Below are 13,098 nucleotides of genomic sequence, written 5' to 3' on the forward strand. Positions count from 1 at the left end.
GACCAAGGTGCAAAACACAGTACATGTAACTCACACACGGCATATCAAATAAAATTACCACAAATACCTTGACAAATAATAAAGTATATTCCAGAAGATTGACATTTAGCATAAGGTGCATTTATTTTGCAAGTTTAAAAAGTAAACAGGATAATGCTACCAGCACTTCATACGTGATGAGACCTGTGTGGTGGCAGGGAGTTCAGTCATCTCACTGCTTGCAAGAAGAAGTTGTTTCCCCATCCTAACAGTCCTTGTCCTGGTGCTCTGGTAGCTCTTGTCCGATGAAAGAGATTGTGGGACTGATGGGAGAGAGCATCAACAATGCTAAGGGCTCTGTGTACATCACGCTGCTGGTAATTATCTCAGATGAGTGGAAGAGAGGCTATTTGCTAGAGGAACTCAACAGGTCAGGAGAGCATCTGGGGAAGGTAATGGAGGGTCAGTGTTTCGAGTTGGGACCCTTCAGCTGGACTGAAAGGGTTGAGGGGATATGGTTAGTATGAAGAGGTGAGGGAGAGGAATGGGGTAAGGACTGGCACACAATGGATTGATATAGGTGAGAAGAGACGACTGACAGATGGTGTCAAGTGGGGGAGGGAAGGATGGAAGTAGGCACGGAGCCTGGGAGGGGATAGGTGGAGGCAACGAAGGGCTGCAGGCCAAGAAATTTAATGGGAAGGTACAGCATAGAACCAAATAGGGGAGATGAGGTATGGAAAGGTGGACCAACAGTGGATATCTCCACTCTACTCTTACAATCCCAATGGATGATCTCCTGAAGTGTCAACTATCTATTTCCTTCTGCAGATAACGTCCAACCTGCTGAGTTCTTCTAGCGTTTGTATTTTGTTCCGGATTGCAGCATCTGCAGTTGCTTGCATTTCAGACCATAAGACATAGGAGCAGAATTGGGCCATTCGTCCCATTAAATCTGTCCTGCCATTGTATCACGGCTGATTTATTTTCTCTCTCAACCTCATTCTCTTGCCTTCTCCCCATGGCCCTTGTCATCCTTGCAAATCAAGAACATATCAACCTCAACTTTAATTGTCTCCAGTGACTGTGTATGAAGAAATACCTTTCTCATCTCTGTCCTAAAGGGTCGTCCTTCTATTCTGTGGTTGTGTCCTCTAGTCATATCCACTCTATCTAGAACTTTCAATATTTACAGGTTTCAATAAGATCCCCTCTCATTCTTCTAAATTTGAGTGAATATAGGCCTAGAGCCATCAAAGGCTCCTTGTACAGTATGTTAACCCTATCATTCCCAGGATTATTCTTATGTACCTCCCCGAACCCTCTCCAATGCAAGCACATGTTTTTTTAGATAAGACAACCAAAATTTCTGAATTAAGAATCTGTTGGGTTTATCACTCACGTTTGCATTCATCTGGGACACAAACCAATTTATTGTTAAGTGAGGCCAGTTACTTAACTCCTTAAACAAGTGAAAGGGGAAAGTCAAAAACCTGTAGATGCTGGGAACCCGAAACAAAAATGAAAATACTGGTGACACTCAGCAGGTCAGGTAGTGTCTATGGGAACAGGAACAGTTGGCATTTCGTACCTGACAAAGAGTGAGAACAAGTTTGTTTCATATAATATGAAACCCTTATGGAGAAGGTGGAATGAGCTGTCATTAGCCAAGCATGCTGGAAATGAGATTCTGAAGTTATGGTCAGACAGGTCAAGGTGGAACCACTGGGTCATGTTGGAAGTGCTGAGATTGGGAAATTGCATGGAAAGAAATGGGAAAAGTTCACTTTGATCAAGTGTTCCCAACTTGGGATTCATGGACTCCTCGGTTAATACTAGGGGTCTGTGGTATAAAAAAATGGTTGGGAACCCCTGGTCTAGACCAATGAGTGCAAGCACATGACACTAAGAAGATGGGACATACGTGAGATTTGGGACATACTGTACATTCACTTGAGTTGAAGGATGATTTCTGTGATCTAAGTCGTCAGTGGACAGGACATTGCTTTGGAGGAACCTACACCACACTATATGGAATAGAATTTGAACAGAACTAACGGGGGAATACTAAACTGTAAATTCTACTCCACCACCACTGACTTGATGGCCCAGTCTATCTATTGTTATCAATCCAGGGGACTGATCGAGGTGCTGTGAGGGCATGCTGTTGGAAGCAACACCAAATCTATCCAAAGATAATTGTGCAGCCCTAAATGTTTAACTTGTAGTTATGCTGTTAATTAAAATAATACATCAATAAAAAAATAATATCTGTTTATCTGTGCTGACAGGGGTGCAGGAAGGAATGCTGATGGTGTGACAATAATACAAAGTCTTTCATTTCCTATTGTGTTACTTTGTTCCTAAGTGTGATGTTTTCTCCACTGACTTTATACACAGGTGCAGCCCGGCAGAGGAAAACATCAATTACAGGAAAGCTCGAAAAGTGTCCCTCCTGTGAAACCAACAACACAGTCATCTTCTACAGTGAGCAAAACACACAGAAATGCCAAGAAGCGACCTCAATGTGAGCAGGTGCCTAACTTGGCTCCAAAGAAAAGAAAAATTGTGGAAGAGCCGGGGGACAGAGGAGAGCAAAAGATGACAGATCCTATCAAAACCTCCTCTTTATTTAGAAACAACCCCACGATCCCAGAGATTCACAAGTAAGAGCTGAGTTTAAAACAGTAAATTTCTTTACAAAATCTCCAACTGTGCTTTTTCTTTCATTGGGACACATTCACACAACAATTCTTGAACATTTTAGTTTAGGCCATACATAGAGGCAGAATTAGGCCATTCGGCCTGTCAAGTCTGCTCTGCCATTCAACCATGGCTGATTTATTATCCCTATCAACCCTTTCTCTTGCCTTCACCCCATAACCTTTGACACCCTTGCTAATCAAGAACCTCTTAAGCTCTGCTTTAAATATACCCATAGTCTTGGCCTTCGCAGCCATCAGTAGCAATAAATTCCACGGATTGCCACCCTTGAGCTAAAGAAATTCCTCCTCATCTATGTTCTTAAGAGACACTCTTGTATTCTGAGGTTCTGTCCTCAGGTCCTAGACCCTCCCATTGTTGGGAATGTCCACTCCACATCCACCATACCTAGGCCTTTCAATGTTTGGTAAGTTTCAATGAGATCCCTTCTCATTCTTCTAACCTCCAGTGAGTACAGGCCCAGAGCAATCAAACACTCCTCGTACATTAATTCTTTCATTCCTGGCATAATTCTTGGAAGCCACCTCGTGATCCTTTCCAATTGTAGCGTATCCTTTCTTAGATACAGGGCCCAGAACTGCTCACAATACTCTAAATATGGTCTGACATAAGGCCTCAGCATTACAAGTTACAAGGCCTGCCCTGGATTTTTAGTAGTAATGTTATCCGATCAGCAAATAAGTTTTTCCTGGAAAGAACACGGAGCTAGCCAGAGGGAACAGAAATAGGAGAGAACAGGGTCCTGTTTGATTATGATTCCCCAATGGCCGAAAAGTCAACAACCCGTCATGTATATTGAATTGAATTGACTTACATCCTTCATATACAGGATGAGTAAAAATCCTTATGTTAAGTCTCCATCTAAATGTGCAATTTATAGTAATTTATAATAAATAGTATGAACAACAGGACAGTCAATATAACATAGAAATACAATTGAATTAGCATGAATTAATCAGTCTGATGGCCTGATGTTCCAGAGCCTGTTGGTTCTGACTTTTATGCTGCGGTACTGTTTCCCTGATGGTGGCAGCTGGAACGGTTTGTGGTTGGGTGACTGGGGTCCCCAATGAGCCTTCAGGCCCCTTTTACACACCTGTCTTTGTAAATGTCTTGTATAGTGGGAAGTTCACATCTATAGATGTGCTGGGCTGTCCACACCACTCTCTGCAGAGTCCTGCGATTGAGGGAAATAGTTTCCATACCAGGCAGTGATGCAGCCAGTCAGGATGCTCTCAATTGTGCCTCTGTAGAAAGTTCTCAGGATCTGGGGGCCCTTACCAAACTTCTACAATCATCTGAGGCACTGTTGTGCTTTTTTCACCATACAACCGGTAAGTACAGACTACGTGAGATCCTTGGTGATGTTTATGCCGAGTTCACCTTCTCAATCCCAGATCCATTGAAGTCAGTAGGGGTTAGCCTGTCTCCATTCCTAATGTAGTCCACAACAGCTCCTTTGTCTTTGCGACATTGAGGGAGAGGTTGTTTTCTTGACACCACTATGTCAGGGTGATGACTTCTTCTTTGTAGGCTGCCTGATTATTATTTGAGATCAGCCAATTAGTATAGTATCGTCAGTAAATTTAGTTAACAGATTGGAGCTGTGGGTGGCGACATGGTCACGGGTATACAGAGAGTAAAGGAAGGGGCTTAGAACACAGCCCTGAGGGGCACCTGTGTCGAGGGGCAGAGGTGAGGGAGCCCACTCTTACCACCTGCCGGTGATCTGACAGGAAGTCCAGGATCCAGCTGCACAAGGCGGGGTGAAGGCCGAGGTCTCTGAGCTTTTTCCAAGCCTGGAGGAAATTATGGTGTTGAGTGTTGAACTGCAGTCCAAGAGCAGCATTCTCACACAAGCATCTAGGCTGCCTAAGATTTTTGAACAGTACTATATTTGTCAACATGGAGCAGAGAGCAATTTTGTAAATCGGTGGGAGCAAAGGATGTTGGGAATGGCAAGGTAGGAGCACTGCGGGATAGTTGTGAGACAAGTGGCGGACAAGGAGTGCCGGGGGTTGGGTGGGGGGTGGTGCAGGGGCAGACACACCCATGCCTGAGACACCATGTAGGGTCATTAGATTCCAAACAATTGGTTTATTGATCATTACAGAATGTCTCCCTTCTCTCTCCCTTCTCCTTTACCCAACCATGATTCCCACCTTGTCCCCTTCCCACTCTCAGTCCACAATAGAGGCCCATATCAGAATCAGTTTATCATTCCCCACGTGTCATGAATTTTTTTTTTGTGGCCGCAGTACAGTACATTTTATATAAAATTAGTACAGCGCTGTGCAAAGTCTTGTGCACCCAAGCTATCAATATGTGTCAAAGCCATTTGCACAGTACTGTAGATGCAAAGATGAACAAGAAAAGGACGGATAAATTTAGCATGTTTTTCTTCCATTTCTATAATGTATTAAAGTCCAATGAGCATTGCCTGTCTGAAATGACATGAGGGTGAATACAATGGAAATGTGCAATTTAGGGAAGAAGAATCTGAAGCAGAAACATACTGCAATTCTCATGAGGCAAAATAGAAAGAAGACATGCTTAACAAAGGCATGAGTTTTACTTCTGGTAAGTTGTGGTAAGCTTGGTTGCAGTGGCCTCTCTGGGTCCAACAAATGGTGCAAATGTGTGTCTTAAACAATCTTCCTCTGCCTGCAAGACCCTGTTGGATGTTGGTAATATAAAACACTGCAAGCCCGTTGCATCGGTGAGACTGATGGTGGGGGAGCTGCATGGCCTTGGTTACTGCACAGACCAGCCCTCATGTCACGACATCGCCTGCTACAGCCACTAGCTGGAGGAGGTGACAGAGGCGATGTGGGAGAAAACAGAGACAGGATGGGCACACTAGAATCTGTGCGGGTTGGGGGCTGACCTCTGCAATCGGTGTTAGTATCCAGGGTTTGCTCTTTGGAAGACAAGCTGGATTGCTTCCAGTTGACCCAGCGCGAGACAAGCTGATTTGCCTTCATCTGCTGAACCAGTGCGAGATAAGGAACTGCTGCGTACTTGCTCTTGCGGAAACATGGCTCCAGAACAACATCACATGCACCATCAATCTTCAGGCCCTGCCACTCGGATTTGTGCTAAAATTATTTTGTGGCTGTGTGTGCTGCATAGTAACTATGTGTGGTGTGTGACTGTATGGATTGTGTTTTGCACCTTGGGTCAGGAGGAACACTGTTTCATTTAGCTGTCCTTGTGAAAACAATTTCAACACAAATGTTCTGAGGTCTGCCAATCTAAAATAAAAGCAGAATATGTTGGAAGCATTCAACAGGTCAGACTGCATCTATGCAAGGAGGCCAAGTTCATGATCGAAGAGCCGTCATCAGAATAGTATCCCAACTGGTAACACAGACAGGTATGACAACACGAATGCCCAGGTATGGAAAAATCAACAGAAGGTGGTGGATACAGTCCAGTCCGCCACTGGCAAAGCCCGCCCCACCGTGGGGCATATTTACAGGGTGAGCTATCACAAGAATGCAGCATCCATCATCAAAGACTCCCATTTTGTTTGTGCTCTATTCTTACTACTGATATCAAGCAGGAAGTAAAGAAGCCTTAAGTCCCACACGTCCAGGTACAGGAACATTATTACCCTACAACCATCAGATTCCTGAACCAGCATGGATAACTTAACTCCCCACAGCACTGATCTGATTCTACAACCTACAGACACACTTTCCAGGTCTCTTTACATCTCATGTTTTAAATACTGTATTTTTTACTTGTATAATTTGGCTAATGCATATCCATCATTATTGTTTTTTGTAAATTCTACCCTTTTTTTATATTCCTGAAAATGCCTGCAAGAAAATTAATTTTATGGTATTATATGGTAACATAAACATAGATTGATAAACTTTATTTTGATTTTGACTTTGAGGCTCAGTGAGGGGAAAAACAATTAGTTTTAAGTTGCGCGGAGGGTAGGTAAAGTATGTAGAATGCGGAGACAATATTTGGGATGGGCTGAAGCCAAGGCTGCCCAAGTGAGCTGTTTGGTGAAATTCATGAGGGCATAGAGAGTGTGGGAATGAGCACAAATCAATACGTTAAAGCTATGACATGCAGGTTAGAACCGTCGCTGAAATTAGATATACAGAGCTGCAAGTGCCCAGTATATCTTGCTGCATCTGCGGGAAGAGAAAAGAAGGAGTTAATATTATAGATAGAAAACTTCTGGCAGAATTGGCCAGTTCTGATACAAAACAGAAAATTTAGAAAATAAACTAAATTGGATGGTTTAAAACCAACATTGTCAATCAGAGAAAGGAATAAACAGTCCTGATGAAAGGTCTCAGCCCAAAACAATGACTGTTTATTCTTTTCATAGATGCAGCCTGACTCGCTGAGTTCCTCCAGCATTTTGTATGTGTTACAGTAGATTTCCATCATCTATCTGCAGAATCTCTTGTGTTTATGATTGGCAGTCATTTGCCTTTGAAGACCATTGTGTGGATATCATATTTTATAAGTTTTCTGATTTTTCTCCTTGTTTATATTTTAAGGCAGACGGTTAAAACATTGAAAGAATCTATTTTTACGACAAGCCATTTCAAGGAACTTGTTGAGCTGCACCCACATCTGGTCAGTAAGAGGATTCTCCTGCTTTTTTTATTTATCTGTCATCATTAGTGTATCAAGGGACCAAAATTAAACTATTTGTTATCTGCTTGGGAAATTAATCAATTGGCACTGGATCTATGCGAGCAACTGCAGTGCAGATTTAGAGGTTACAGTTCACAATTCCAATGAAGAGGAATCAAATATAATTTTGATATCAGTCTCATCCTACGCCCGGATTTGATTTTTTTTCAGTTTTATAGTTTTGTTCAGTTTGGGAGTGTTCTTTTCATTTATTACTTTTTATCAAAACTAGGTATTTTCTTTACCAATAGAAATGCAAAACTTGTGATTGCGAAGCATAGCTAAATCAAAACAGTGATAAATTAATTATTTCTTCAATAAATGTTCTTTTACATTATTTGGAACATTTTTGTTTTATCCCATTTTCATCCACTATTGTCCTTCCAGCCTCTTTCTCCAAGTCACCAGTGTCATGTAAAACACCTGTGCATCATGCAAGTACATCTATAATTATTTTGAAAAGCACATGGTGAGATTCTTAAAACAAAATGAACAGAAATGTATTCTGCATGATGGACACTTATTGTCACTATAAGTATTTATCTTATAGGCCAAAGGCAAAGGAGCAGAGTTAGGCTGTTTGGTCCATTGAGTCTGCTGTGCCATTCAATCATGGCTGACTATTTTTTCATCCTAACCTCATTCTCCTACCTTCTCCCCAAAACCTTTGACACCCTGACTAATCAAGAACCTGTCAGTCTCTGCTTTAAATATATCCAATGACTTCGCCTCCACAGTCTGTGACCATGAACTCCACAGATTCACCACTTTTCTAGCTAAAATAATTCCTCCTCATCTCTGTTCTAAAGGGATATCCTTGTATTCTGAGGCTGTGCCCTCCGGTGCTGGACTCTCCCACAATTAAAGCCATCCTTTGCATGACCACTCTATCTAGACCTCTGTTCTCACAATAGTTGTCACTTATTGGGAGAAAATAAAACTAATTTGCAGGTGGACTTTTAGAAGAGCTTTTTCATCAGTTCACACTAAAAATTTAAGCTTCAATTTTGTTCAAACTGAAAGTAAGCATCTGGCATGGTAATATTGCACACTTGAGAACTTCTCTTTAAAACTGGTCTTCCATCAGAGCAGTTCATTAATGAGTAAGTTTTCAGAGTTCCAGTACTCTGTGGGGGTGGGGGGAGTGAAATCATCTTCCCCTTTGGTCAAGGACACATTTTCTACTTTACTATTCAGGTCTCCACACTCAGTGATGTCCTGAAAGTTTCTAACATGACCAGGTAAGCAGCAGATTTCTCCATAACTCCAACTCTTTCTGTTTTTAACCATGCTTGATCCCTTCAGTTGGCAAACAAATGGGTTAATTCAGTATCATCTATGGGTTGTTTTGTTTTTTTTTACTAGAGGCAGTCTTTTTAAAAAGTTCTCAAGCTGGAAAGTTGACTGTTCCTGCCATAGCGGACGCCTCCAGCGCTTTCTGTTTTTATTATTGACTTTGGAAGCCTAATAGAGTTCTTTGAGGAGGTGACCAGGCATGTAGATGAGAGTGGTGCAGTGGATGTGATCTATATGGATTTTAGTAAGGCATTTAACAAGGTTCCACACAGTAGGCTTATTCAGTAAGTTAGAAGGCATGGGATCCAGGGAAGTTTGGCCAGGTGGATTCAGAATTGGCTTGCCTGCAGAAGGCAGAGGGTGGTGGTGGAGGGAGTACATTCAGATTGGAGGGTTGTGACTAGTGGTGTCCCACAAGGATCTGTTCTGGGACCTCTACTTTTCGTGATTTTTATTAACGACCTGGATGTGGGGGTAGAAGAGTGGGTTGGCAAGTTTTCAGACGACACAAAGGTTGGTGGTGTTGTAGATAGTGTAGAGGATTGTCAAAGATTGCAGAGAGACATTGATAGGATGCAGAAGTGGGCTGAGATGTGGCAGATGGAGTTCAACCCGGAGAAGTGTGAGGTGGTACACTTTGGAAGGACAAACTCCAAGGCAGAGTACAAAGTAAATGGCAGGATACTTGGTAGTGTGGAGGAGCAGAGGGATCTCGGGGTACATGTCCACAGATCCCTGAAAGTTGCCTCACAGGTGGATAGGGTAGTTAAGAAAGCTTATGGGGTGTTAGCTTTCATAAGTTGAGGGATAGAGTTTAAGAGTCGCGATGTAATGATGTAGCTCTATAAAACTCTGGTTAGGCCACACTTGGAGTACTGTGTCCAGTTCTGGTCATCTCACTATAGGAAGGATGTGGAAGCATTGGAAAGGGTACAGAGGAGATTTACCAGGATGCTGCCTGGTTTAGAAAGTATGCATTATGATTAGAGATTAAGGGAGCTAGGGCTTTACTCTTTGGAGAGAAGGAGGATGAGAGGAGACATGATAGAGGTATACAAGATAATAAGAGGAATAGATAGAGTGGGTAGCCAGTGCCTCTTCCCCAGGGCACCACTGCTCAATACAAGAGGACATGGCTTTAAGGTAAGGGGTGGGAAGTTCAAGGGGGATATTAGAGGAAGATTTTTTACTCAGAGAGTGGTTGGTGCATGGAATGCACTGCCTGAGTCAGTGGTGGAGGCAGATACACTAGTGAAGTTTAAGAGACTACTAGACAGATATATGGAGGAATCTAAGGTGGGGGCTTATATGGGAGGCAGGGTTTGAGGGTTGGCACAACATTGTGGGCCGAAGGGCCTGTACTGTGCTGTACTATTCTATGTTCTATGGTCAGTGTCTCATTAATAATGTCAGATATGATTTTTAATAAATCTGTGTAGATATAGACACAAACTTACATAATCAGTTAATCTGTATTGGCGAGAACATTTCAACTATAACTTGATCCAATGTTAATTGCTCACTGTTTCAAGCACTTTGTTCACTTTAGATGCTTCTTAAATGCAAAAGTTTTCTGAACTTATTTAAAACCAAAAGAAATGCTGAGAGATAGTCTGTCAGGATTAAAAGCTGTGTTTTAAACATTTTCTGATTTTTGTTCAGATGTTTAGTTTTTACAATATTTTCTGCCTAACTTCAATGACTGTGGGTTTTAAATTGATTATTTGTTCTGGGTTTACTTCCATATTAGTCTTCCTTCATAATCAATGTGTTCTATTCTTGAAGCATTCAGAAGCAAGCAATTCCAGTACTGCTTAATGGGGAGGATGCCCTGATACAGTCGCAAACTGGCTCAGGTACTTAGTATATGTATTTTGTTTCATTACATGGGCAGTAGAAGTTGAATAAAGAAGATGGAACAATATAGCACAGGAATGTATCTTTGGCCTACTGGTGGAGGAATTTCTGTAGCCAGAAGATGGTGAATCTGAAATTCATTCCCACAGACAGCTATAGAGGTCAGGTCTTTGGGAAATGTTGCAGTGAGAATGTAGTGGACTGGAGTTGAGAGGGATAATAGTCGAATGGTGCAGCAGAGTTGATGGGCCAAATGACCTAATTCTACTTTATGTCTGATTAATCTCATCTGCTTCCATTTCCTGCCCATTCATGTGCTTGCCTAAATACCTCAAATACTGCCATGGTACATGTTTTTATCATCTTCCCCAGCCCTCACCCACACTCCGGTAGCACACACAAGACACCTACCATTCTCTATTTAAGAGAGAAAGTTTCCCCTCACTTTAAAGCTATGCCTGAAATACTTTACGTTTCTACCCTACAAAAAAAGCTCTATTTACTTTATCTACATCTCGTTATAATTTTATGTACTTTTGTCAGGTTGCACCTTAATCTCTGACGTTTCAGAGGAAATCGTCCAAGTTTGATAGTCCTTGTAGCTAATACACTCTAATCCAGACGACATCCTGGTCAACCTCTTCTGCATGCACTTGAAAGCCTTCTCATCCTGCCTAAAATGTGGTCACAAGAACTGAGCACAGTACTCCAAATGTAGCTAAAGTTTGATACTACTGCTCTGTGACTTCCTGATTTCAGGCTGTATGGCTTTGTGGGTGACGGAGTGGAGATGCTTCTCTACCAAAGGAGGTGTAAGGCCTTCCTTCCCTCCACTAGCCTGCAGGTCACCCTTGAGCAAGGTGTAGCACCTGATTTTCCGCCCCCCCCCCGCCCCAACTCCTGATCAAGATCCCGTGAAGCCATAGGAACAGGTGGTGCATATCACAAGTCCTGGTAATGCAACCACTGACAAGAGACAGACAACCTTTGAAGAGTATTGATAATGGCTGGGTTCACCCATCTTGTAAAGACACTACCCAGAAGAAGGCGATGGCAAACCACTTCTGTAGAAAAATTTGCCAAGGACAATCATGGTCAAGACCATGATCGTCCACATTATAAAACATGACACGATGATGATGATGATGCCGCCTTTCCCATCCTATCTACTTGTGTTGCCACCTTCAGGGAGCTATGAACTTGCACCCCAAGATGCCTCTGTACATCAGTGCTCCTAATGGTTCTGCCATTTACTACGTACATTTGACCTCCCAAAATGCAACATCTTGTATTTTCTAGTTAAACCTTCATCTGCCATTTCTTTGCTCACATTTTCAGCTGACATATATTCTGCAGTATCCTTTGACAACCGTCCTCAGTATCCATAACCCCATCAAATTTCATGTCAGTAAGCTTCAATAACAGCTGCGTGCTATAAACTGAAATAAGGAAAGAAGTCAGAAGTGCTAAAGAAATGAAAGACTGTGTTTCATTTGGACTGAGGGTGTCATAGGGATGCTGTAAAAAGAGCTGAACTTTATTCCCTCACTGGTTGTCTTTCTTTGACATGACACTGAATTGATTATTATGAAGCAATATTTCTAACGTATCATTTCTGTGTCAAAACTAGCAATTAATTCACAACAACTGATCTCCTGTGAAAGTAGACCATTTCATATGCATACCTTTTATTGAATACCCTGAAATTTTGTTGGTAATATCAAAAATATTGGCAGTATTGTCAGCAGCAAGCATGTTAAATGTCACTAGGATATACTTCAAAAATAAGCAGCAGGTTAAAAGTGGAACTTGTGCAATATTACAAGCTACTTATAACACCACTTTGTATTCATTCATGATTAATTTTAAAAGTTTGAAGCACCAAATTATATGAATTATGATTAATTAAATTGTTGTGCAATAATGAGAACTTTAATATTAGACTAGCATCACTGCTGAACTTTCTTGTAAACTTCATTTATCACCTCAATACACAGGCAATCATATTTTTCTTTCTGGGGCTTGTTCTGAATTGGGGAGCATTGCATAACTATATAAGCTGAGCTCTTGCTGAGAAGTCTTAGTAAATCAGGAAAGACTAACAAAATATATCAGTTAACCTTGTGTATTTCTTTGTGTTGAAATATTTTGTTTTGCAAAGATTATTGGGTTGAATCGTTACATAAATTAGTATGTAGATGATAATTGGAAAGAGTTTAATTTTGTGAGATTGAGGAAGTTGGGTTTAGTGGGTGGGAGTGTATGGCAAAACAAGGCTTGCTTGCCCAGACACATTTTGTTGTTTGTATCCAGGTAAAACATTGGCATATGGTGTTCCTCTGGTCCAGTCTTTGCAGTCTGTTCAACCTAAAATACAAGTAAGTTGTCCTTTAACAAATCATCATTGAATATTTGAGTGATCTTTAAATGTTATATGGTACCTACACTTTTATATCTGAGGTCTGCTATGTCTTTGTTGGTTTACAGATCATGTCTGTAACTAATAACATTCTGGAAGTAAAACACATAAAGAAGGCGGCAAAATAATGCTAACATTTCTTTTATTTTTCTTAG

General features: G+C 41.5%; 1 protein-coding gene across 2 annotated transcripts in view; it reads left to right on the forward strand.

Annotated features, from left to right (window-relative positions):
* ddx31 (DEAD (Asp-Glu-Ala-Asp) box polypeptide 31) overlaps positions 1 to 13,098 on the forward strand; it is a 131,302-nt gene that overhangs the window by 1,572 nt on the left and 116,632 nt on the right. For both annotated transcript variants that reach the window (XM_063073476.1, XM_063073477.1), the window contains exons 2-6: positions 2,380 to 2,645; positions 7,233 to 7,311; positions 8,569 to 8,612; positions 10,453 to 10,523; positions 12,838 to 12,902. In XM_063073476.1, coding sequence (XP_062929546.1) covers positions 2,380 to 2,645; positions 7,233 to 7,311; positions 8,569 to 8,612; positions 10,453 to 10,523; positions 12,838 to 12,902 — 525 coding nt within the window. The remainder of the gene's footprint in view (positions 1 to 2,379; positions 2,646 to 7,232; positions 7,312 to 8,568; positions 8,613 to 10,452; positions 10,524 to 12,837; positions 12,903 to 13,098) is intronic.

This window comes from Mobula hypostoma, chromosome 21, assembly GCF_963921235.1.
Source record: "Mobula hypostoma chromosome 21, sMobHyp1.1, whole genome shotgun sequence".
NCBI classification, from domain to species: Eukaryota; Metazoa; Chordata; class Chondrichthyes; order Myliobatiformes; family Myliobatidae; genus Mobula; species Mobula hypostoma.